This window comes from Copidosoma floridanum, unplaced genomic scaffold (assembly GCF_036245765.1).
Source record: "Copidosoma floridanum isolate Cflo_tuat_1 unplaced genomic scaffold, Cflo_Japanese_pri ptg000012l, whole genome shotgun sequence".
Classification (NCBI taxonomy): Eukaryota; Metazoa; Arthropoda; class Insecta; order Hymenoptera; family Encyrtidae; genus Copidosoma; species Copidosoma floridanum.
The window spans coordinates 5,461,408-5,486,381 of record NW_028321889.1 but is presented as its reverse complement, the minus strand read 5'-3'; the positions used below and the strand labels follow the sequence as shown (position 1 = coordinate 5,486,381).

Sequence of the window (24,974 nt, the reverse complement as noted above, 5' to 3'; positions counted from 1 at the left end):
AAAAAAAAAAAATAATAATAATAATTAAATAAACACGCAGTAATGTGAACACTCACGTTGTTGTGTGTGCTATCAACTAAAGTAAATAATCCAAAAATCGATAATTTCAATCGCCTCTGGTGGAGCAATATTATGGTGGCCTTTATCTAAAATCATTGCAATTACATTAACAGTTGATATACATTTTTTTTTTTTTTTTTCTATGATTAATGCAGTACAAAGTACACAATGAAAGTACCGCTGTTCTATCGATTTTTACGTCATGCAGCTCGTACGGAATTCGGCTAATTACGCCTGCAGTTCTGGCAGCCTTCGATTGAAAAAAAAAAAAAAAATATGATAGTGAAAAATCAAACTACGTTATACCCAAAATGACAACAAAATGCATGTTATTTACCTCGTCGCTCGTCGAGGTTGCCACGCTGCAAACGAAAAACAAGACGAGCGCGGAAATTAATATCCTCGTCGTGGGCCTGTACAAAACGCAGACACCGAAATCGTGCTGGTAACTGTATTGAAAAAAATTATCAATCCCGTGCATCGACACCATCACGTGGCACATGTTGTTGCACATCAGAAAAACAATCGGCAAAGCGAAGAACCGGACAATCGAGTCGCACAGATCGGCCAGATCGGTATGCAAACGACCGACCACTCGCACCTATAATTATTGTAATCGCATGAAAAAAACGCCAACTGCGGGGTTAATCGATCACATATGAAAACGACGATTATACCTTTTCGCCGAGGGTCAATGACGTATTGTCGTCCGAAGAATCTTTGGGGTCAGCTCGCTGTTCAAAGCTTGGTAGTGTTGGTCGACAAACGACACGGCCTCGACGAAGCAGATGGGCCAAGTTGACCCCCACGCCGTCAAATAGACGAACCAAAATGCGCTCTCCTCCCGCACGTCTCTGTGACAGTGGGGCACGACGAGCGCGGAAAACCCAATGATCGCCAGGAACAACAGGTTTACCGCGACGAACCGCGCCCGGGCGTTTTTCAAGGGTCCGCCGATGTCGCGGCAAGATCGGTAAATGTTTAGTTGTTTTTCCAAAATGTTTACTTCATCGAGGGACGCGATAATGGAGCGCAGGCCGTTTCGCTTGAAGGTGAACACCAGCCAGGACGACACGTGGGTCAAGTAGTTTAAAACGATGCTTAAACCGTCCGTGAAGATAGCCGACGGCGCTTCCTCGAACAGCACCATGTACAGGCGTACTTTCACAGCTTTGACGGATATCCAGGTGTAAGCCGCTACGAGGAGTACGTTGTAGCTGCACGTCGGGTGGGGAAATTTCAACTTATTCGCGGGTTTTAATTCAAACGGACACAGTCCCATTACTTTGAGAAAATAGTAGCAAAGGGCATTCGAGAGTGCGCGTTTCATTTTAGCGCAAACTACAATTTTAGATTTTTTTTTTTTTTTTTTTTTTTTTTTTTTTTTTTTTTTCCTTATCAATAGGACAAAATTGGTTTCGCAAAGCAAATAAAGAGACGGCAATGTTACCGTGCTCTTATCGCGGCATACATCGAATAACTCGTTAGGAAATTGAATGATCATATACTTGCGATTATTTGATGATATAATACATCTGGAAGAAAAAATAACTTGTAGTACCTGAAATAGATTGCAAATTATAAATTACGTTTTTTTTAAATGTTGGAAAAGAGGGGACGTTTGGACGGTCACGTCAGCATTTAACTAAATTGTAATAATACGCAGTTAATAAATTACTGATAATTTTTAAGCACATGAGTAAGAAAAAATATACCTTATTGGTGTACGCGTTATAACTATGATCTGTATGGGTCATGGGGAAATCAGCATCTTCTTTGTCATTACGAACGAATGTTTATGTCTTTCTGTTTAGAATATTGTAATGTGAATGAATAAATATTATAGAAGCGGCAAAATAAAATGCAACGCTGCAATATAATGAAAATTGTTATTGTTATAGTTTAAGACACCTGGAATTATTTAATGCTTTGTTCTCTAAAATGAAGGACTATCAATGTGGATTTCATCGATTTATATGACAGATTAACACGTAACACAAACATTCAATATGAAAACTATACATCACAGAAAGTGAATGTTTCGAATTTTAACTGCAATGAATTCTAAATGGCAAAGAGGCACTATTTTTATTTCAACAAAAGTTGAAAGATCAGATATAATTTTTATAGTTACAAAAATGGTTACAACAATTTTCAATTTCTTCATCTATAAATCATGAATGTTTTTAATGATATTTCTGAATACGATAAAACAGTAACTTTCGAGGAAATTCAAACTAGTTAAAATACAGAAAAATCACAATAAGGGACAAAAATCCAACTTGTAAAATTATGAATATTTGCTCGTAAAGACATGTACAATTGTTTTATTTTTTATTCTACGTATCATATCGTCATTGCAATGATAATAATCAATACTATTGACTTATGCGACTGTACATTAACAAAATCCATTAGCCAATTGTTACATGCCAAAGAATACTAAATTGCCCATGCTGTTCTATTGTAATGGTTAGTCGTCAATAAAGTTGGAAGTATGCAACATTTAAGTAAAGAAACTTTTATTTACTTGAGCCACAAAATTCTGGGCTTCTGTCCATTTTCACTTGATGTAAAAAAAAATCTCCGCTCTTCTTACCCAGGATCAATTTATAATTTGATCCTCGCGTGTATATACACACTGAGCAGCATATTGGCAATTAAAAGTCGATGTCAACTTAAACTACCCAAAGAAACACTAATGTCCATCCTAGTGATTGTAATCTCAACGATTCTGCAAAGTTCGACGATTACACATTGTTTGATCAACTTTGCGTTTGGTCAAAGACGTATAGGTTTTGTTGTGAAAAAATTCCAAAAGCTGGATTGCCGATTCCCCGAGACTCGTGGAAAAAGGAAAGATTTTGTGATAAATTTTTTAATGTTAACAGGAGTCTTGGGTGTCATATTTTACCCGCTATGTTGCATGGATCATTTCCGATTTCTAGCAAATAAATCCATAACCATTGAGGAATTTGTGTTTTGGACATCCTATCAAAGCGCCTACGTGATATTAATTATAGCCATTCTCTTCTACATCATGTGCATTGGTCTGATTTTGGGTTACTTTGGTGATTTAAACGGGTCATTGGTGAAACATAGAAAAAGATATTTAAAAATTCAAGGTAATTAAAAAAATAAATAAATGAAATGAAAAGTGTTAAAATGTACACATGGATTTGTTTTTTGTCAGAAATTGAGGAAACTTGTGACTGCTTGTACGACCTTATGACTGAAGTAACGAATTTTTTTCAATTTACAATTTTAACAGTCATATTGGGTAATTTTGTGAATATCTCTTGTTCGATTTACCGACTAAATCTTTTTGTGAACTACGATAAAATTTGGCATTTGATGGATTTTCTTGACTTTGGATCTCTCATGTTTTGGTTAACAGCAAAAATCATTATATTGTATTTTCTTTGTGCTCTGCCCGACGCAGTGACTTATGAGGTCAGTAAAATCAATTTACACACTATTCTCATTACATATGCACGGAGAACTTTTTCCATTCGATCGTATATTCTAGGCTAACAAAACGATTACTATATTAAGCGGTGCGTTCGATAAATTAAAGGAACATAATTACGAGAATTACTCAAAGGTAATATTTTATAGTTTATAAAAAAAGAAAACGGTGAACAAATTTTCTCTGTTTGTCCATACAGATACAAAGAATTTCGTTGCATTTCCTTCAAAAGGAATTCAGTGCATCGATATATGGGCTTTTTTGTTTGGATTACAAGTGCTTTCAAAGTGTGAGTTGAAAAATTTGTTTGTCAACACTGTGGTAGAAATTTTTTTTTTTTTTTTTATTTCAAGATTGTCACCTTGACTGCGACATGCATCGTTATCATGTACCAGCTAGATCCACCGACAGCATCAGCTCCATGAAGGAAAAAAATTTTGTATAATATAAATAAAAAATACAAAAACCATAAACATACCAGGTAAATGGACCAATTCTTAAATTATCGCAGACGTGATTTGCACCTCATTGGTTTTGAAGATCGAAACTGACTAAATCATCAAGTTGAAACATAAACACGAGGCACATTATGGCTGTACTTATAATCTGTTAAAAAAAAAAAAAAAAAAAAAAAAAAAGAAACATTGTCTCTCATTATTTCTTTCAAAAATACTTCGAAGGGAGACTTACATTTCTGAATAAATAAAAATTGAGATTGAACAGTCCGTAAATGGATATGTGAATTTTTTTCTGATACAACATCAATATCAATGTTTTTGTCTGAAAAGTAAAACACTAGTTAGTTTTCGTTGTCATACACTTGAATATATATATTATATAATTGATAGCTAAAAAAGCAACATTGACCGCTTCTCTGCAGTTCTTCATTTGATGATGATTATTCAACAAACGATCAATCGTGAAAATCGTTCGATTCGCCTAAAAAAGAATCGAATCAGCAATTTTTTCATCAAAGTTAAATAAAAAAAAAAAAAAAAGGTTAGTTGTAGGTTTGAAAGTATATATGTACTTGTGCGCACACAGCGTCCGGCACGCTGCAAACGAAATAGATGCCGAAAATTTTGGTGGCCAGCCACATGAGGTTGGTGAGAAAGGCGCAGTAGTCGAGGTTCGTCCACACTTTACCGTACGTGAGCATCTGGTACAAGGAGTAAATGTCCAAAAACGAGTGAACGAAGGTCGCGGCCAAGGAGAAGAGTATCGTCGGCCGGAAAAAGCCGGTGACACCGTCGAGCAGCTCGGACAGCGTCTCGTGGAACCGAGCGACGGCGTACATTTTCCCCACCGCCACGAGCGAGCCGCCCGAAAAGTCGTGGAACGACGCGTCCTCGAGCCTCCGCGAGAAGGAAGCGAACAGGGCTTTGTTCAAAGCCTTGAAGTTTTGCTCCAGTACGAGGATGAGCTCGATGAAAAACAAGTACGCGTTGTAGTAGACGAGCTTGGGCGCGCTGAACAAGAACCAGGAGTTGGCCTGTTTTTGGTAATCGGGGTAGTCCAGCAGTGAAAAGTGATCGAACAGGGATATGAAGAGGTAGAGAAAATTGATGAAAACGAGCCGTATCCAGACTATTTTTAATTTTTCCGTGTGATTTTGCATCAGACGGACGTGCAAATGGTCCGCCATGGGTTTGATTTTCACGAAACCCTCGTAAATAGCCTTTACGTTTTTCCGTCGGAGTATAACGACCAGCCAGGATGAGATGACGGCAAAGTATTGAAAGGTCAGGGCCAGAGCATCCATTGTTATCGTCAACGGCGTTTCTCGGGGCAAGTGCAGCTCCAGCCTATTTCTAATCACTACGATGTAAGACCAAGAATAAATTGCCGTTAGTAGTACCGTGTAAATAACTCTTACGTAAGATAATTGCAAATCTGTTCCATCGAATGGAAGAAGACCGATAAATTTTTCGTAGTAACACACAATTTTTATCATCACAGACATTTTGAACAGATTCATCGTGTTGCGGTGTTTTGCGAAATGGGAGCAATTTCGAACTGAGTATGAAGATTTTAATGGCAAAATTGTTTCGTCACATTTAATGGGTTCTACAGAAAATGGTTTCAATGAAATATTACTCGGCTATTTGTTACTTGCTGCATCGCTATTAAGAAATGAACTTTTTTTTTTTTTTTCAAGCTTCGTCGTCGTTATACTTGTATAGTTTAACAGGATTGTACTTTTTAATATTATTAGCTAAAATAATTATTTCCCTTAATTGAAGCATATTCTGTTGTTTTAATGCAATAATAATACGAGAAAAATATTATTTTCATTGGGTGCAGTAAAATTCATGAGGAATATTTTAATTAATAAGAAGGTTACTCAGCACGTTAAAATCAGGATTAAATAAAGCTCCTCGAAAAATACATTAAATACTCTTTGAAATATACAGGAATTTTAGGTGCTCAATTTCGTTAATCAATTTAGGTATGTAATTTGAAATACATTCTTCGATCAATACGTATAATGCAATTAAAGTATTAAATATTAAACACTTAAAAAAAAAAAAAAACTCTATCTCTCATTCCATACTTCTTCCCATCAATATCCCATAGTTCTTCTCATCATATTCCCAAGTGCCGAAAAAAAACCGTATGAGACTACATAATGTGAAAATAAGTTATATTTAAGGTGGCTTGGACGATTTTTACTGGAATGATAATAATCCCTGACATTTTGAAATGATATAAATAAAGCGTGCTTAATTAATTTGCGATGAAAAAAATACTAGGGTCAACCACTTTATTTATCAGAAATCGCCACTGAACACTCACCAATTTCACACACAGTCTCACGGGATTTGTCACTAAAACGACTATAACTCTCAAAGTACATGACAAATCTCTATACCTAAAAATTGTATTTGTACCTTTTTTACACAAGTAATTTTTTCGAATTGTGAAAATTATACTTATGTAAACCATTTAGATTTTAAGAAAATTAAGAGAAAGAAAAGTGACTTGATTTATCGGCTTCTGCGAATGCACAGTTTAAAATGATAAGTTTTTATTACTATTCTTTTTATTGATATCTTATAATTTTTTAGGCCAATAAAACTCTTGAATTTGAATGTGTGATTTAGATATTCAATTATCATGAAAACCTCCAAGTGTTGATTGAGAAATAAAACGATTTTTAAACTTTTAGGTTTTGAGATAAAACAATTAAAAAATTCCAAAATGTTTAACTGAGAGCATCAATATTTAAAATGTGCGTAAGAAAAAGAAAAATTTCCCATACCGGGAATCGAACCCGAGCCTCCTGGGTGAAAGCCAGGTATCCTAGCCACTAGACCATATGGGAGATGGTAGGGACATACCAAATATCAAATATGAAGAGTATTCACCATACTTATAGCTTCAAATTTTTTGAAGAGAAGGAAGAAAAGAAAAAAAAGTGAAATAACTTTTTATTACTTTATTTATTAATTCATAATACATTTACATCTTGCATCTTAGTTTCGTATAATTAATTTGAGCATACACCCTTGTAAATTTTGCTGTACGTGCTGCACTCGGCAACACACCACTGTCATTTAATTTTTAATTGTTAATTTTACAATGAATGCATAAATATTTATACTAATAGCGTAGATGCCCACTATGAATTACATGAGTAAAACAGCTAAATAAAATTATTAAATAAGTTTTAAACATTCATTTTAAAAAAATATGAAATTTCTAATAGAAAAACATATGAAAAAACTATTTTTTACCATTAATTACTAATTCACTTGTAAATTGGGATTAATTAAATATCAAGTGAGAAAAAGTTTGTATTTTTGTCAAACACAGTAGATATACAAAAATGGTTTTTGTAACAAGTATGCGTTAAAAAAAAATCAATAGGAAAAAGAGATGCAAAATAAAGAATAATAAAAATTTTTGTCAGAAGTGGGATTCGAACCCACGCCCTCAGAGAGGACCAGAACGCCCAGTAATACTCGGTACAAGTGCCGAGAAGGATTACGTCCTTGAGTCTGGCGCCTTAGACCGCTCGGCCATCCTGACAGTTGGACGCGAGTGACATAAAAGCACAATATTAGATAGAGACCTGATAAGATAAGAAATTTCGACAATTTATGCAGTCGTGAAGTTTTAAATGTATTATAATAGGCACATCCAAACAATAAGTACCAATTACGTGTGACAATTATTATCAATTGCAAGATATTCAACAAAAAAGTTTAACTTGCTCCGATGATAAGACGAGCCAGCTCCCAGCTTCATCTAGCGAAACTTACATAAAATTTATGATAAAATTAAAAATTTTAATATAATGCTTAAAAAAATATGCATGATTGGTGTATATTAAAAATAATTAGTTTAATTTAAAATTGTCAACATACACCAATTCATGCATATGTTTTTTTTTTTTTTTCAATTGTTTCTGTCTCCAATTTCAACAGGTCTAATTTAACCTTTAAATTTTTATTATCTAGACAAAATCAAAGTTCCCGTAAAAAAAAAAAAAAAAAAAAAACAGACCAAAAGCAAGTAGAGTAGAATTAAAGGTTGAAAATTAAAAAAAAAAAAAAAAATCAACACGCCTGATTAGTAGTTTTCGTTTCCGTTTCAATTTCGTCGCGGTCAAGATGAGTTTTTTTTAGTTAAGGCTCGGAACGGGAAAAAAGATTTTCTCTGAAGATTTAATTATTTGGATCTTGGTAAAATATGTAAGAATGTATTATTATTTTATTTACACAACAATTATTTATATCCTCATGACCTTACATAGGTTTATTTTTCTTTTTTAAGAGGATATGACAATATCTTTTCTAATATTAATACAAGTTTCAACTGTAGAATGTTTTGCCTACGTATAATTTAAAAGTACAGATAATAAGAACTTGTGGTTCTTGGTTCGTAGATTTTGAATTAAGAAATTTTACTCTGAACAAATTTGATGAATAATAATTTTAACACTGGCATTGTTAAACAAACCTGTATTATCGGTAATCGGTAGATTGTCGTGAGAGAGATAGCTGCAAGAGAGGGGGGGGTAGAAGCTCAAGCAGACGAGCGCGCCGCATGTGTCGTTTTAGAAGCGGAGCAGAAACAGAAACTAATTTTACTCAACGCGTATAGTCGCACAATTACAGTTCATTCGCTATTATAAGACCATAAATTTCGCGGGCATACACATTGTGCGGTTATCACTGTCGTAATTAATACGTGAGGAGCAAATTAGTTTGAGTGGAAGCGGTTTTTTTCGGTTCGTACCTGTTACAAAGTGAGTACCGATTAATTATTCCTTAAAATTACCTCATTTTTCGTACATTAGCTCAAAATTCGGAAAGTCGTACATTTTGTTTGATAAACAGGCGATAACGAGCAGGCAAAACTGCCCGTATCTACCAAAGTTTTCCGTTTTTTCCCTCGCATGGCGGGCAGATAGAGTCCCACAGTGTTTTCATTGTCTATCTCTCTTTCGCAACAGTAATCGAATCAGCCATCGTGGCTCTCTCGAACCGTGTGGCCTCTCTCGCTCCTTTCCCCCGCGACTACGACCTTAACCTCTCGCGGGTGTTCTTTTCTTTGCCTCTTTTTTTTCGCATTTTCATTAACAAATTAGTTCTATATATTCTCGCGCGGTTGGTGTTGTTCGTAAAATAATAACAAGGTAGCAAATCTTTTGGAGCAAACGTTTTTAAGTAAGTACTTGGTACCTGGCGAAGACGTATATAATTCCGTTGGGTGGTGGATTATAATGCATATAGATATACATGTCAGCGCACGAGTGGCGTTCTAGAGAATTTGTCCTGTACGCGTGTACGTGAAGGACGATACGTCCTCGTGCTCGTTCTCTCTCAGAGCCTCCTTCTCTCTCGGACACGTTTGCACGATCATATACGTATCCTTTAAATATCCCCGTGTCTCTTGCTTTCTCTATACTTATACGTATGTAACGTCGTTGTCGTCATGCTACTCTCTCTTCTCTTTTTTTAAGATTGCTGTGGGCTTGAGGTTCCGTTAGAAACATAAGCACAATCTCTTTCTTATAATATAAAATACATATAGGTGCACTTCAACGATTGCATATCTAATTTTCTTTCGATCGTTTTTCAGAGGGATATTGTATGAGTCAAAAAATAGAAAAGCCAGTGTTGTCAGGTCAACGCATCAAGACCAGAAAAAGAGGTGAGTTGATCATTTTTTTTTTTTTTAGCCACATACGATATACTTTGACACTTTCACATTATATGTAATACGTGCATGTGTTCTTTTCGTTCTCTTTTGTTAAGAGACAAAAGTGAAAATAAGTTTCACCCTCACTTTGTTTCACGTCTGAATGATTCACACAGCTCTTTGGCCTTTGTTACCAAGATAGAGGCACTCTAATTCTGTTTTTGCCTCTTTGCAGATGAAAAAGAAAAATATGATCCAACTGGATTTCGTGACGCTGTCATCTCTGGTCTCGATAAAGCCGACAACGACTTAGAGGCAATTTCAAAGTACTTGGATACTGCTGGCTCTAAACTTGATTATCGTCGTTACGGTGAAGTTCTCTTTGATATTCTGATTGCTGGTGGTCTCCTCATTCCAGGCGGTACAATCGCTCAAGATGGTGACAAGCTCGTCAAAACCACAGCCTGTGTCTTTGGCCAGTCTGCGGAGATGGAGTCTATGCGCAATTTTGAGCAGGTGAGACCATTGTAACAATTATAGTCGCTCGATATTTTTGACCAAATCTTGGGTTTCATTAGTTTTAGTTTGGAAAATCAGCCTATAAAAATGAATAACAGGTCATGGTACACATTGGAACGATTTAAAAGATCATGATCTTAAGTACAATGATTACGTGCGTGCTCTAAATAAAGAGTATATAATATTTTTGTACATTTCATAACGAGATTAAGAAAAAGACAAAGGCAAAACAAAAGTTTTGTATGAGTTGTTTTTGAATAATAAATTTTAAATAAAAATCATCTTGTATGTGTACAGGTCTTCATCAAACTCACGCGGAGATACAAATACCTGGAGAAGATGTTTGAAGAAGAAATGAAAAAAGTTTTAGTATTCATGAAAGGGTTCAGCATAGAGGAGAGAATTAAACTGGCTAGAATGACTGCCCTCTGGATTTCTAATGGAGCTGTACCACCAACGGTGCTTTCTGTTTTAATCAACGAACATCTCGTAAAGGACAACCTTGCTCTGGACTTTCTTATTGAAGTGTGTGTGACATGGAAGAACGAAAAAGGCTTGCCCAGTTTGATGACGGCATTGAAAAAGGGAGGTATTGAAGGAAGGTGTGTATGCTCTTGTGCTCTCACTGTACCTAATTTTTTTTCAAGTATGTAACTGAAATGATTGTTGATTTCGTAGGTTAATGGAGTTTGTTCCACCAAACAAAAGGACAGATGAATACTTTAGGTCCGTTTTCGAAACTGTTGAGCTAGCTGACATTGTAAAACTCCATAAGGCTCAAGCCAGCCAAGAAGCCAAACGAGACCTTCAAACATTACTTTTAGATGACTTGTCTGACAATAAACCCATAAAAGACATTGTCAATGATCTCAAAGAAATGGCTCAACGGCACACAATTCCTGAACATGACGTTATTGGACTGGTAAGAATAAATTGCTTATGAACAAATTGGTTTGTTATTGGGCTGTTATCTAAATATTCTTGTCTGGATGTTTCAGATTTGGAGTACAGTAATGGGACAAGCTGAATGGAACAAAAAGGAGGAATTGGTTGCCGAACAAGCACTGAAACATTTGAAGAGTTACTCACAATTGTTTGCCGCTTTCACTACCACTGCCAAGTCTGAGCTTGCTTTGCTACTTAAAGTTCAAGAGTTCTGCTACGAGAATATGAACTTTATGAAAGTCTTCCAAAAAATTGTTCTACTATTTTACAAAAGTAAGTCATTTAAAGTAAAATTTTCAAATTGCTCATCACAAGAAAAAAAAATTTCATACGCCATAAATCATTTTTACAGCCGATGTAATATCAGAAGAAGTGATTCTAAGGTGGTACAAGGACGGGCATTCAGTTAAAGGAAAAATGCTCTTTTTGGACCAAATGAAGAAGTTCGTCGAGTGGTTACAAAATGCTGAAGAGGAGTCTGAATCAGCAGAAGAAGATGACTAAACGAATTCAAAGTATTGACAATTTTACTGTTTACTCAAAAACGTACCCTTTTTTTTTTCTTTTTTTTTCTTTTTTTTTTTTTTTTAATGATTTACGGTGTAAACTAATAGAAACACGAGTTTTATACCGCCTAAAATAGCAATAATTTATTTGAATGATGGAAATAAAATTTTGTGAATTGACTTATAAAAGTTTTGCATTAAAGTAAGCAACAGAAAGAAATATTTTTTACCAAAGTATATTTTTTTGAGTACGTAAGATTTACATAATGAAGAAGTCATTAAAAAAAAAAAAAAAAAAAAAAAAAAAAAAAAAAAAAAAAAAATTATATTTCATGCTCGTGTTAGATACACTCATTGCCAGGACAAGACAGAGTCTGTCTAAAAATAAAACAAAATTTTTTTTTTTTATATACATGGAACGTTCTGTGTTGAAAAACTATTTATGACTTCATGACTTCATAAACAGGAATAACTATTTTAAAAAACTAAAAACACAAGTTCCATATCTTATCAAATATCTGATTTTTTTAAAAGAAAAAAAAAAGACCTTGAAAATATCGAACAATTAATAAAAAAAAGAGGTATTCCTATACAGTAAGATTGTAAATTTGCAATGATGTCTAAATTGTATTGCATTGAGAGAAAAAAATTACAAGACTTCACTTTGCAATGTGTATACAGAATTTAATGAAGATATGTATGTACACTTTTCAAAACCTTCACCTAATTTGTACAATAAGATAAAACGATGTATCAGTTTATAAAAATATACTGTCAAATGATGTTTGATATTTAGTGGTCTATATTTACATTCAATACAACCCTTTTTCCCTATCCAAAAATAATTGCAATTTCCTACTATAAATATGCAAACTTAAGATAGTAATACAATTTTTTCAACCGTAGTAAGACAATTTTTAATTGATTGACTCGTGATGATAAAAGTTGGTGATGAATAATTTAAAACATGTAGCGCTTTCAACTAACGACTTTATTTACATTTATAATACAAATTATCTTTGTGTCAATTAACTTTTTGATTACTTTTGAATACTTTAGTTCGTGGTGCGTCACTTTTCTGTATAAAACTTTTACCATTCATAAATTCTTGCAAAACTTTTGGCACAGCGATGCTACTGTCGTTCTTTTGATGTGTTTCGCAAATCGCGATAAGCATACGGGGCACTGCACAAGCTGTTCCATTCAAAGTATGCACATGTAAAATTTGATCATCTTTCGTTTTGTACTTAATGTTGAGTCTTCGCGCTTGATAGTCCGTGCAATTGCTGCAGCTTGACACTTCGCCAAATTTTTTTCTGCCTACCATCCAAGCTTCAATATCGATTTTTCTACAATTACACAATGTATGATATAGAAAAAAGGGAGCATAAAAAAAGACTTTTTCAAAGTGGATCACGTTAGATATTTTTACCTATAAGCTGGTGATCCCAATTCATTAGGAGGCATATCTAATACTTGATAATACAATCCTAACTGCCCAAATAATTTTTCCTGCAGTGCAACAATTTGATCCATTATTTCAATTGATTTTTCTTGATCGGAACAAACAAACATTTCAACTTTGGTAAACTGATGAACTCTGCAAATAAATTCATTAACTACACAGGATAAGATAAATGATTTTTTATTTATTTTTCTTAATATACCTGTAAATGCCTCTTTCATCAGCCAGCTGTGAAATCTCAGCTCTGTAGCATCTACTCACAGCGGCAAGTTTCAAGGGTAACTCGTGAGGAGAGAATATTTTGTTTGACAATTTATAAGCTAAAGCCATCTCAGCTGTACCTGACAGACTTAAATCGTCGCCATAAAATGGCTCCAACTCATATACCAGTTTTCTCTCACCATCACTGATAAGTCCACACCTTTCAATGACTTGGGAAGGTAAAATATCTGGTACAGAGATCAGATGGAAGTTATTTTTCAACAGTTCTTTGATAGTGTATTTGACAAGAGCCTGCTCTAGTTCTGCCAGATCATCCATGAGAATGTAACTCTTGGACCCTGTTACTGGGCCTAGACGATCGCTTTTCAATAACTTTAATCTCGCCATTATTTGAGAAAATTCTTGTGGTTTAAATTTAAAAGTAGGCTGCTCTCCCATTTTTCTAAGAACGCAAGGCTCATTGTCTTTGTATTCAAGAACTTTGGGATCTGTAAGATTAGGAATTTTTCGTATTTCGTTTATAAGTTCTTCCTGAGAATGGGAACTTTGATGCAACTGCAGAATTCTATTAATGTCTGCATGACTTTTTCTCTTTGAAATGTTTTCAACTATCAAATCTCGGTTAGATGGATTGCACCAAAAATCTATATCATATTCGGGTTCTGGTAAGTGAATTTCTGAATCCAAAACCGGTATGATTTTCTTTTGTAGCTGTAGGCAGAGGTATACATATTGGTTATCAAATGTTCGATTAAAAATAACTTTCAACAAAAAATTCAACAACAAACCACATCTTGACTGTACAGTCTCTTGAAACTGAAAATTTTTAAAAGCTGTCTATTGATTCTCTTCATAGTTAATTTTTTTAATTTCTAATGAAAAAACGTAGTAACAATAATACGTTAAATTGATGCTGAAGGTTTCAAAATTATTCTAATATCACATTAATAATTAATGTTTAGATTCAAAAATATATAATCCATAGTGCATAATGACTACCTACTAATTTAATGAGTCAAGATTGTTATTTTTTTTAATCATAACAGTTTTATTTCGTCACTTAAAATCTTTTCACTTACTCACATAAAGTTAAAAACTATATGTATAAGTATATAGTTAAACTCAACTGATTCACAACACAACAAATGAACCATATAATAATTATTATACCTCTATGAAATGAACAAAGTCTCAACAAACCCGCATCGCCGGACGATATTGCAGCAGACGACAGCCGAGATCCGAGTGAAGCTTGAAGTGCACTGCAAAGCTTTATCGATCGATTATCGATAATCGAAATCAATCTTATTAAATGATAAAGATAAGGTTAGGTTATAGGTTATGTTAGATTTGTTTTGAATATGAACCGTGAACGCGTGAACGTCGTGAAACGTGAATTGAATCCGATTATCCGATTGTGATCCCGGGGATGAATACTTGACGCAGTACAATTTTAGCTTCGATTACTCTACGTCGAAATCTTCAAGATAATAAGTAATCACTTACATTGATTATACAAAAAGTAGTGTAGAGCAAGGTAAGATATTTGATTTTTTTAACTCTGTGATTATTTTACGATTAAAGAATCTCAATATGTTTAATCACTTCATTTAAGTTAGTATACACTTCTGCCTGTTATAAATGAATATTCCAAAATTCTATAACGATGAGTCTTTGCTAAGAAAATGTTATTTATTTTTCAGTACCCAGTATGGAACTGAAAAACTTAAACTACCAAAAAATTGCTTTGGAGGCACCAAGTATTAACAACTTACAACTAATGCTATTGATAACGTGAGATGTCGATATTGAATGCGAAGTTTGCAAGATAATAAAAGGTTTGTTTACTTGAATTTTTATTAGTTGCTATGTTTAAACATAATCATGTGATGTTAGAATTTCTTCACCTGAGGACAATAAATTATTACATTTATTGTTCACTAGATGAAACTTGACACTGATAAAAAAGAAAGTATTAAAATTGTTTAGGCCTAAGTATTGCAAGATGTACAAAAATTATATTTTTTCCAGTGTTTTTCACTTGTCATTGCTACTAAGGAGGCTGGTAAATGCCATTACTTTAGTAACAAATCCGTTGTCTACATCATTCTTCTGATCAAGAAATGATTGCTGTGCACATTTGTAAGCAGCTCAACGTGAAAATCATTAAAGTGAGTATGAAAATACAATCAAATTATTTGTTGATTAAATGACGTATTAACATGATGTTAGAATTTCTTCACCTGATAACAGCATATTCTATAATGTATACTGTTTAAAAGATGTAACTTGACACTGATTTAAGTAAACATGGAAACTATTATGTTTTCTAATCATTAGACTAAACGTTTGTGCTAAAATCTAAATGTTTTTTCAGACTGCCCAAATATTTACGGACGCCAAGGAAGGAGTAATTACTTCAGTGCTACAGAAAGACAGAAAAATTACTAAACACAGCACGTTTGGAAAAATGATGCCTCTTTCAGCTTCATATACAACTTTTCATCCTCGTTACCAACGTAAAAATAATACCAATTGAATTGTAAAAAATGCTAAGCTAGAGCAGCCAAGGAACAATCAATTCCACCTAAATAAATGATCACATTCAGAATTCTGGTTTGCATTTTTTACGCATTGCCTTGCATGACGTCAGTTATCCCATAGTGACATCACAGAACTCCACTTAAAGCTCCAATGCTCCAAAACTCTCCCGTCTCCCCCATGTGTAAATGTATATATATAGGTACTCCGATCTCCAAACTCCTATTCTCAAGAGAGAGTATGCAGCAAAGATAAAGAGAGTGCAGAGTCCACACCTACAGCAGGTGGAAAGTGGCACGTAAAGGGCATAACTTTTATACGCATTATATACACCAGCTCTACACATATAAAAAAAGGGCCCCCAAAGGTGTACTTGAAATTCCAGGCCACGAGTAAAGCGAAAGATATATTCATGCTTCTGCATCGGCGGCAGCCTTAAAGAAAGGCGGCAGCAGTCGCCTTCCCATGGTATATAGATTTTAATGGCCATGCAACGGTATTATCATCGTGGTCATCGGCTTATTCGCGAATTAAGTAATTAAAAACAAACGAGAGAACACGCGCGTGTACAGTGTATTTTTGCAAATATGTAGGGAGTAGTGGGAACAAGTGCATTGTTACAACGAGAAGCTACATGCTACCTCTCAAAAATTCAATAAAACGGAGTTTGCTTGTGCGTGAATACACCTTTGTTTTAGTTTTCAATATCTCAAAGGAGTCGGATTAAAAATATCTGATCTTCAAGAGTGGGGTGGAGATGTGAAGATAAAAAAAAAAGAGGAGTCTTGGGGCCTCAGGGAAGAGTCAACTATTCTCCTCTTCAAGCTTGTGAGTTCTTAACACACGTTTTACTTGAATATTGTTTTTTAAGATATATACAAGCACCCAAGTACAGTATTCCAGAGAGAGCATGTCAATGACCCATTGGTGCTGCTTTTCCTGTTAGTTATATATAAACAAACGCCCACGCGTTTGTAAACAAAGAGAGCGCACGCGCTTATTGCATTATAAGATTGGATTTTTCAAATCTAGCCAAGCGTTTTAAATATGTATGATTGGGCAAACAGTAGGGACCAGCTGATTATTGCCAGTCAAATGAGTCTCTGATTTTTTTTCAATTGCAGGTGAAAAGCCTTCTTCTATCCATTGTCTCTTCTCTCTCTCTCCTTCTCCCTGACTTTCCATTAAAAATCACTTTGCGAACAAAATGTTCAGGATACTCCTGTTCTTGACCCTTTTGAAAGGGTTCCAATCCACCTCTTCCGTGTGCCCATCCCGTTGCACCTGCAAACACATCAAACCACAAGCAGAATGGCGGAAAGTTGTTTGCAAGGATGACATACAAGAGATTAAAGAAATTGACTTTAGGGACGTTAGCGTTGAGATGCTGCACTTGTAAGTGGATGTTAAATCAGTGGATAAGATTGTTTCAATGTTTTACAGCTGATGACAAAATGTGTTCCTTTTTTTCCAGGGATTTAAGTAAAAATGATATATCAATAATCAGGGTGGATAGTTTCAAAAATTTGTCAAACTTGAAACGTTTGAATCTTTCTGTCAACAAAATAACAGTGTTAGACGAGGGGATCTTTGAGGGCTTGGAAAACTTGGAGAGACTGTAAGAATTTACTTTTTATTATTTCTACTCCAACTGATTAACACAGAGGTGTACATCGTTTATCAATTATTTTCAGAGATTTGAGCAAGAATTTTATTTCATCGATCGACTCTAACACCTTTAAGACATTAATCAACTTGAAAAGACTGTAAGTACCGCGTACTTGGAGTATAATTTGTTTTACTGTTAAGTTTTTCAATAAAAATAATTTCTTTGCTATGGGTTCATACAGCGATTTATCAAATAATGCTATAGCCACGTTAGAGGTGACGATATTTCACGGTTTATTGGCTTTAGATCATTTGTAAGTTTTCATTTAAATTTGAGTTGTTTAGTTTGAAAATTGTTTTGTATTGTCTCTGGTTGATTTCTGTTTTATCTTGACCCTTACTTTCTCCGCAACATCCAACGTAGTGAATTTCGATTGAACAGCTTATTTGACTACTTTTAGAATAAAATTCGGTAAATTGCTACACTTTCTAGAAGTCGTAAAATGGTAGAAGATGCATCACGCCCATTAGACTTCGTTGAACCATTGGTACACATGTATTTTACACTGCTTTTAATTTTTTTTCACAGAAAATTAAATGGCAATAAACTCCAAACTTTGAAAGAAGGCACCTTTCACAGTCTGTCGCTGCTGAGGCAATTGTAAGTCATTGTTGAAACCGATTTTCCACTAAAAAAAAAAAAAAAAGATTAAAAATAATGTTACCTTTCGAAATATCAGAGACGTCTCTGCCAACCCTTGGGACTGTGATTGCAATTTATTTTGGTTCAGCTATTGGATCCAAAACAATTCGGTCAAGTTAAAGTGAGTACAAGGATAAATGAAATTCATCGAAACACATGTTGCAGTCCCCGTGAATTATCTCATTGTAAATTTTCAATGTAGCCCGGCACCAGAGTGCGATTCCCCGCAAAGTCTGAGAGGCAAGTTTGTGAAAAAATTACGAGTGCTCAAGGAATACGAGTGCAAATGGTCGACCCCCACGATCGAGATAGTACCGGATCAGAACCAAGTGGTCTTTGCCGGCGACATCATAACACTCAAGTGCCGAGCACCCAGTGTCACGAACGACAAGTTCGCCAAGATCAATTGGCTCTGGAATTCAAACATCACTGCCGATATTTTGGATTTGGATTTTTACAACAATCCCCAGAACAATTTCAACGACGTTAGAGTCGAGAACAAGTATCTCGACGACAGCGGCATTGTTGCGAGGTATTTTTATCTTTTTTTTTAAATTTAAAGCAACTATTTGTTTCTGAGTACCAATTCATTTTGTAGCTCACTGAGCATCGATCCGGTAAAAGAGGAGCACAACGGACAGTGGAATTGCCTTCTCGTCTCGGCGTATGGAAACACATCGCGGGCCATCAACGTTATCGTCATATCCAACCGCACCCAGTACTGCCCCTTGGCGAGTAAGCAAAGTTCCAAACAATGTCTCGAGGAAGACCCCAAAATTATTCTTTGTGGAAATGACATTTCAATGGTGCTTTTTTTTTTAAAATTTAGTAACGCGAAGTAACAAAGGGGTATACGCCTGGCCACGGACAGTCATAGGCTGGAAGGTGGAGCTGCCGTGCGAGGCCTTCGGATCGTCCCAGCCGTGGCCACGAGCCTCTTACGAATGCAACAGCACCGGGCACTGGGAGAATCTAAACACCGAGCAGTGCCCCTACGTGTCGGCCACGACGAAAATACTCGAGCAATTCTCGACGGTGAACATATCGTTGACCAAGCCGTCGTTGCCCAAGGGATCGCTGCTGGAGACGATAAAAAAATTGAAAAACATCACGGGCGAGGGGGCTTCCCTGACCGATCCCGTGGAGGTGCACTTTGTAGCTCAGATCTTGGAGAATTACGCGAGCTACCTGGTCGAGGAGAAGGAGCTCGGCTCGATGCTGATAGACGTGGTGAACGTTCTCTTGAATCTGCCAAAGTCGATGCTCAAAGCGGCGGAAATCGGGCACAAGGCGTGCACGAGGCTGCTGAAGACGATAGAGCTGATAGTCGAGGTGACCCCGCCGAGCCAGCTGATACAACTGTACAAGAAGAACATGGCTCTCGAGGAGTACCGGGTCAGGGCTGACAGCTTTGCCGGCTTGACCTGCACCTGGTACAGCAGCACCGAGAACGCGTTTGTCAAGATGTTGCACTGCTCGATGAGCAACAAGACCGCGATTGTCAACGCGAATGGGGAAACTGTCATCGAAGCTTCCATACATTTGCCAGCCACGCTGTTTAGGGGCGTGAAAAGCAGTGCGGACAACAATCAGCTCATGGTGTCCATGTACACGGATAACAAGCTCTTCCCAAAAGTCAACGATACGGAAAAGAATGACGTCACGTCGAGCATCGCTGGCAGTAAACTAAGTGAGTTTAAAATATATAACTAAAAAAGTCGTCGTCGATCGTACTATATTTATCGATTGTAATGACTTTGTTTCAGTCGGGACAGCCGTTGAAAATCTTACCGAGCCTGTTTACGTCATGCTTAAGGCACCATTGATGTACTACAGCAACAGCAAGCCGATACCAGTCGTTTGGGACGCGACTCTAAACAACAACACTGGTGGCTGGACCAATCAGGGCTGTTACTTGTCAAACTTCATCAATAATTTTATCATCTTTAGCTGTGACAGACTGGGTTATTACGGACTGCTTCAGGACACATCGTTTCTCAGTGAGGATGGAAAAACGTGAGTTTAAACGAAAAAAAAAAAAAAAAAAAAAAAAAAAAAAAAAAAAAAAAAAAAAAAAAAAAAAAAAAAAAAAAAAAAAAAGGGCAGTTGATCAGCATTGGAGTTATTCAAAACGCTTTTGTATTTTCCTCCCCTTGACAGTTTTACGGGTGCACAGTTCAGATACTCGAATCCAGCGATATACGTGGGCAGTTTCATATTAGTACTGTGTCTGATCGTCACGACCGTGACCTACGTCTGCTGTTACGCATCCATAGCCATGCCGAAGAAAGCCAAACATTGCGTGATCAACACCTGGATAGCCATAGCTCTTCTTTGTTTTTTGTACAGCTCGGGTATACAACAAACCGAGAACGTCGAGATTTGCCAAGGCGTCGGTATCAGTTTGCACTACCTGACGCTGTGCTGTTTGCTCTGGATGACCGTTTCGGCAAGGTAACATACACATGTATCACAATAACAACAAATATTATTACAATTAAACTCAACGATCGATTTTCTCCAGCAACATGTACAAGCGCCTGTCCAAGTCGATGATGGACCCGATAGCGGACGACGACGAGCTGCGCGAGCAGCCGATCCGCAAGCCGATCCTCGGTCTGTACCTCGCCGGTTGGGGTATAGCGCTGATAATCTGCGGCATCTCGGGCTCGATAAACCTGCGCGAGTACGCTGGCTACTCCCACTGCTTCCTCACGACGGCACCCTCGCTGGCCGCCCTCTTTGTTCCAGCTGCGGTGCTTTTGATCTATTTGACGGTCTTGCACATGCTGATTAGGTGTACGATTCGCAACGTAGACCTGAACGGGCAGCTGTCGGAGGGCACGCAAGCCACGGAGAACGTCGATCTCGAGCTGCTCGAGCCAAATCCAAATCCCAGCTCGGACAGGATAAGCTTGCACAGCTCGCAGACCGTATCGTCCGAGGTCGAGGACCAGGAGCACTCGCAGATGACGCAGCTCAAAGGCTTGATTGTCGTCATGATTCTCTACCTGATATCTTGGCTGTGCGCTGCGATGACGACGGCCAACCTGCTCGACATGTACATACCGTACAAGGAGACCATATTCGCGGTACTTTATGCCGTGTCCTCGAGCTCCTTGGGTATGTTTGTACTTTTGTTTTACGGGATAGCACGCAGCGACGTGAGGACCCAGTGGCTGAGGATGAGGTGCTGGCTGAAGCAAAAGAAGAATCGTTGCTGCAGAACGAGAAACGTGTCGGACGCGAATCCGGCCATTCCCACGCAGCCGCTCGTTCCACTGACTGGTTAAGTCTCGTTTCTTTGATTTCTCGATTCGAGTAATGAGTGCTTTTTCTAAAACTGCTTATTCCTTCCAGCTCCTCCTGTCCTGTCGAATTCCCAGGCAACGCAAGTGACCTCGGACGCGAACTCGCTCGGCTCGTCTCGTCACACGCACAAGTCCCACAGCAGCTGCAACACGTCCAAGCTCACGTCCAACGACGCGAGTCGCAGCAGCCACGTCGCCAAACCGAATCTTCTGATGCTGCACCGTCAGCAGTACCGTTCCAACAACTCGGTCACGACGTACAACACCGAGTCGGCCCCGGCCTCCGTCGAGATGTTCTACAACCCGCACCAGAGCGGCGTAGCGCGCAAGTTCTTCAAGAAACAACGACGCAGCATGAACAAGAACAGCAACCTGGGACCTCGTAAACAGGGCGACGGCGGTGCGACGAGCGACAACGGGAGCTGCGTGAGCGTGCCGAGACGGGCCGTGGTAGTGCCCACCAGTTCCATGACTCAGAAGCTGGATAACGACATCGAGCGGAGCATACTGAGCACGAGCGCCAAGGTGAACAACACGAACATCCACGTGGAGATGAACCACCCGGTGAACGACGCGAAGAACGTGAACATGCTGTCAGACAGCGGCGGCAGCGTCTCCGAGGATCGGAATATCGCGCTGAGATACGTCATTGGTCAGGAAAGCCTCGAGAAAAGTACGAGGAAGATCATTAACGAGGCCGCCCCGCCTGCGGCACGCGCAGCCCAAAACGGCCCTGGCATTGTTCACAGTCGTCGCAAGTACCAGCCGGTGATTGCGGTGAATCACACGACTTGTCCGTACGAGTCGGACACTACGGAGTCGAAGATCGAGGAAGAGGAGGAGCCGCCGGAACCGAAGCATACGCGTAACGTGTCCCAGCAGTGCAGCCTCGAGTGCAGCTCGGAGCTCGAGTCGATGACGCAGATCACCAGTGAGCGGAGCGAACATAATCTCTCGGACATCAGTGAAATGGCTATGCCGAGATACGTTGATGGTGTCGCGGGTAGAAGGTCGAGCGTCGACGAGACCATCACGACGGAGAGGAACCAGAGAATCTCGAGGCCCAGGTTGGTAAACATTGTAACTGCTTGCATGCCCCGCGAGATTACTAGTTTGTTATTCTTATCCATCATGGAATTTGTTTACTTTCAAGGTTTCAGCGGGAGATGTGCAACAGCCTCAGCTCGCTACCCTTGGATAGGTCGTCGATGAATTCGTCGCAAGATAAAAGTGGCTTCCGTAACTCCCTGAACGGCGCGATGAGCTTGGAAAGCTCGCGGGTAGCCGATGACTTTGGCATCAATCAGTTCGACGACGACAGGCGGCATCGGGAATTGGCGTTTATTGCTCCGGCTGCTTCCAAGACTAGAGTGAATTCTTCCGAAGAAGAAGAGGAAGAGGAGCAGGAGGAGGAAGAGGAGAGCGAAAGCCAAGAGAACGAGTCGAACAGTGAGGCTGTACTGCCTTTGGTTGAGCACACAAAAACATCTCCAGTGCAGGCTGGAGAAGCTCTGCAACTTCACGATTTTGGACAGAGAGACGAACGGGACAGCCTTCATTATCCCCATCATCACCATTACCAGCACCATTATCACCACCAGCAAGGCAAAGAGGGCAGTAGAGAGGGAAGAGACGAGCCGAACGGTGCCAGATGCATCAGCGATGAGAACGAGGACAACGATCAGTCCGGGGAACCCGAAATGAGAAACGTTAAAAAAGAAACGAGCGTGTGAGAGATCGATGTTTTACCTATTTGTTTTTTCTACCGAATAAGGGGATTGGTTGTGAATTTTACGAGCGTACCGTGCCATTTTCAAAGTGACACCCGTCAACTTGCATTTGAAAATTATTAATTTAGTCGGTTCGATGAGATTATTTAACAGCAATCGTGAGCAAATTAGTTATAAACATTTATTTTTTGCTTTTTCCGTCTTCCCTTCGTCTGCATTGTGAGTATATGTATACTAATACGTTAAGGTATATTTTAATATTAAAAAAAAAAAATACTAAGTAGTAGTTACATATTTTTAGAGTATAGGTGCAAGATCTTCGTCGTGGAAGCCATGGCTCACAATCAGAGCTGCTGGCCATTGTTGTTGATATACGAAAAAATTAAGATTAAGATGGTCTAAGGAAATCGCTGTGGCAAGGCATCTCTGAGCCTATTCCAGCATCGATTTGCCCCTTCCTGCGCATGTTTATGGCTGCCGATTCATCATGGTTCAAAGGGACGTAGCACCTAGAACTGTACACGAATCGATGTGGCTCCTTTATTCGGAAATCAGGTGACTTTTTCTGTCAAAGTATCATGAGACTTTTTTTTTTCTTATTTCAACTTTTATTTTGCTTGACACGTCCACCGATCTCGTGTATATTTTTTCGTCGAGTACTTTTCCACACTTTCATGGTTCGTGTGGTTTCCTCTTGTTTTTCCAAAAAATGTAAGGAACAATCGGTACTGTTGGTTGACAGGTAGAATGCAAAGGGTTTGCCTTTTCCCAGTTTCGTTATATGTTGTAAATTAAAAACTTGGTTCCACATTGTCTCCATCGAATTTCTGTCTTGGACGTAGATGGAGATGGCTTTGGGATATTTTTTCCCCAACGTTTTTCTAACACATCTCAATTATGCTTTTGGAAGCAAAAGCAATATGCTTAAGCCCATATGAACATACTGGAGACCCTCTGAAACTCTTTTTATCATCTCTTTGGTCAAGATACTTTTGCAACGTTACCATTAAGGGCAAGAATCGCCACCATTTTTCTCCATAATTTTTGAAATCTAGATTCTCTTTGGGCCGAAGCAGATTAGGCAATTCCGAAAAATTCTTCTAGACATTGTCGTCAAACAGTTTGTTGACAAGTCTCTGCTTGCGGAACCACTTTGTGTCTTTTACTTTCTTTCGCGTTCAATCTATCTTTTAATGGTCGCTTTTTTTTTGTTTTGTAGATTATTTATCCGTCGACGCTTTGTTCCTTCTGGATTTCTTTTTCCTTAGTCTTTTTCTACAGAATTTCATTTTTTTTAAACGATGCTTTGCATTTTGTCGTTTCTCTTGTCATCACTAAAAAATTCCTCTTATTCTTCTGCCACTTTTTGGCTCTTGCTTCTCGTGCTCCAATTTTTTCCTTTGTCTATTTCAGTCATCTTTGTTTGTTTTTTTTCTTGTCGGAGGTGGTTAAAGGAGTGTTTTTACCCTAAAATTTATCTAAGTCGTTATATTTACTCTCAAATTAGTTAAAAATTCTTCCTACATCTTATCAAAGTGTCCTTTTTTTTTTTTTTTTTTTTTTTTGAAAATAGTTTTTTATTCATAGTTTTACATAATTACTTACAAGGCGTGAAAAAAACATTTGGAAAAACGCCTATCATTACCCTTGCACGCCGAAAGGTGTACATTTTATACAGAATGGCTTATTATGCTCTCGCTGTAATTAATTATTATTATTATTTCGGTTTACATTTATATTGTTTC

The 24,974-nt window shown here is 37.7% G+C and overlaps 6 protein-coding genes, 1 long non-coding RNA gene and 2 other non-coding genes across 10 annotated transcripts; 4 read left to right on the top strand and 5 right to left on the bottom strand.

The window, feature by feature from the left end:
• Positions 1-355: 355 nt before the first annotated feature.
• On the bottom strand, positions 356-1,342 carry LOC149375119 (uncharacterized). The gene is made up of 3 exons (XM_089590487.1): positions 888-1,342; positions 738-804; positions 356-661 (listed from the first exon to the last, which is right to left on the bottom strand). Exons 1-3 carry the CDS (start codon positions 1,340-1,342, stop codon positions 356-358), a joined length of 828 nt encoding a protein of 275 aa, XP_089446613.1.
• A 1,147-nt stretch (positions 1,343-2,489) lies between these two features.
• Positions 2,490-7,830, top strand: LOC149375117 (uncharacterized). Its single transcript, XM_089590486.1, has 6 exons — positions 2,490-2,532; positions 2,664-2,801; positions 2,952-3,131; positions 3,254-3,513; positions 3,729-3,822; positions 7,775-7,830. The coding sequence occupies exons 1-6, from the start codon at positions 2,490-2,492 to the stop codon at positions 7,828-7,830; spliced, it is 771 nt and encodes a 256-aa protein (XP_089446612.1).
• Positions 4,530-5,507, bottom strand: LOC149375118 (uncharacterized). Its single transcript, XM_089590430.1, has one exon. It carries the CDS (start codon positions 5,505-5,507, stop codon positions 4,530-4,532), a length of 978 nt encoding a protein of 325 aa, XP_089446556.1.
• TRNAE-UUC (transfer RNA glutamic acid (anticodon UUC)) lies at positions 6,783-6,854 on the bottom strand. The gene has a single exon. It is a non-coding gene; the product is annotated as a tRNA-Glu (tRNA).
• On the bottom strand, positions 7,437-7,561 carry TRNAL-CAA (transfer RNA leucine (anticodon CAA)). Its single transcript has 2 exons — positions 7,524-7,561; positions 7,437-7,481 (listed from the first exon to the last, which is right to left on the bottom strand). It is a non-coding gene; the product is annotated as a tRNA-Leu (tRNA).
• Positions 7,831-8,581: 751 nt separating the features above from the next.
• kra (basic leucine zipper and W2 domain-containing protein kra) lies at positions 8,582-12,438 on the top strand. Of its 2 annotated transcripts, none has more exons than XM_014350065.3 (7): positions 8,582-8,783; positions 9,620-9,691; positions 9,915-10,195; positions 10,496-10,800; positions 10,877-11,120; positions 11,197-11,416; positions 11,496-12,438. In XM_014350065.3, exons 2-7 carry the CDS (start codon positions 9,631-9,633, stop codon positions 11,645-11,647), a joined length of 1,263 nt encoding a protein of 420 aa, XP_014205551.1. In that variant the 5' UTR covers positions 8,582-8,783; positions 9,620-9,630; the 3' UTR covers positions 11,648-12,438. The 2 variants fall into 2 exon arrangements, with proteins under 2 accessions (XP_014205551.1, XP_089446468.1); XM_089590342.1 differs by lacking the exon at positions 8,582-8,783 and adding an exon at positions 8,990-9,204.
• A 235-nt stretch (positions 12,439-12,673) lies between these two features.
• Positions 12,674-14,344, bottom strand: SerRS-m (Seryl-tRNA synthetase, mitochondrial). Its single transcript, XM_014349996.2, has 4 exons — positions 14,125-14,344; positions 13,317-14,047; positions 13,082-13,249; positions 12,674-12,998 (listed from the first exon to the last, which is right to left on the bottom strand). The coding sequence occupies exons 1-4, from the start codon at positions 14,188-14,190 to the stop codon at positions 12,674-12,676; spliced, it is 1,290 nt and encodes a 429-aa protein (XP_014205482.2). The 5' UTR covers positions 14,191-14,344.
• Positions 14,345-14,704: 360 nt separating this feature from the next.
• Positions 14,705-15,928, top strand: LOC149375116 (uncharacterized). The gene is made up of 4 exons (XR_016292914.1): positions 14,705-14,873; positions 15,040-15,174; positions 15,368-15,507; positions 15,714-15,928. It is a non-coding gene; the product is annotated as an uncharacterized LOC149375116 (long non-coding RNA).
• Positions 15,929-16,560: 632 nt separating this feature from the next.
• Remo (Remoulade) lies at positions 16,561-24,765 on the top strand. Its single transcript, XM_089590341.1, has 15 exons — positions 16,561-16,705; positions 17,002-17,272; positions 17,352-17,495; positions 17,572-17,643; positions 17,728-17,799; positions 18,075-18,146; positions 18,226-18,309; positions 18,391-18,720; positions 18,787-18,923; positions 19,018-19,878; positions 19,955-20,204; positions 20,349-20,642; positions 20,713-21,476; positions 21,549-22,570; positions 22,660-24,765. The coding sequence occupies exons 2-15, from the start codon at positions 17,085-17,087 to the stop codon at positions 23,230-23,232; spliced, it is 4,863 nt and encodes a 1,620-aa protein (XP_089446467.1). The 5' UTR covers positions 16,561-16,705; positions 17,002-17,084; the 3' UTR covers positions 23,233-24,765.
• Positions 24,766-24,974: the final 209 nt, after the last annotated feature.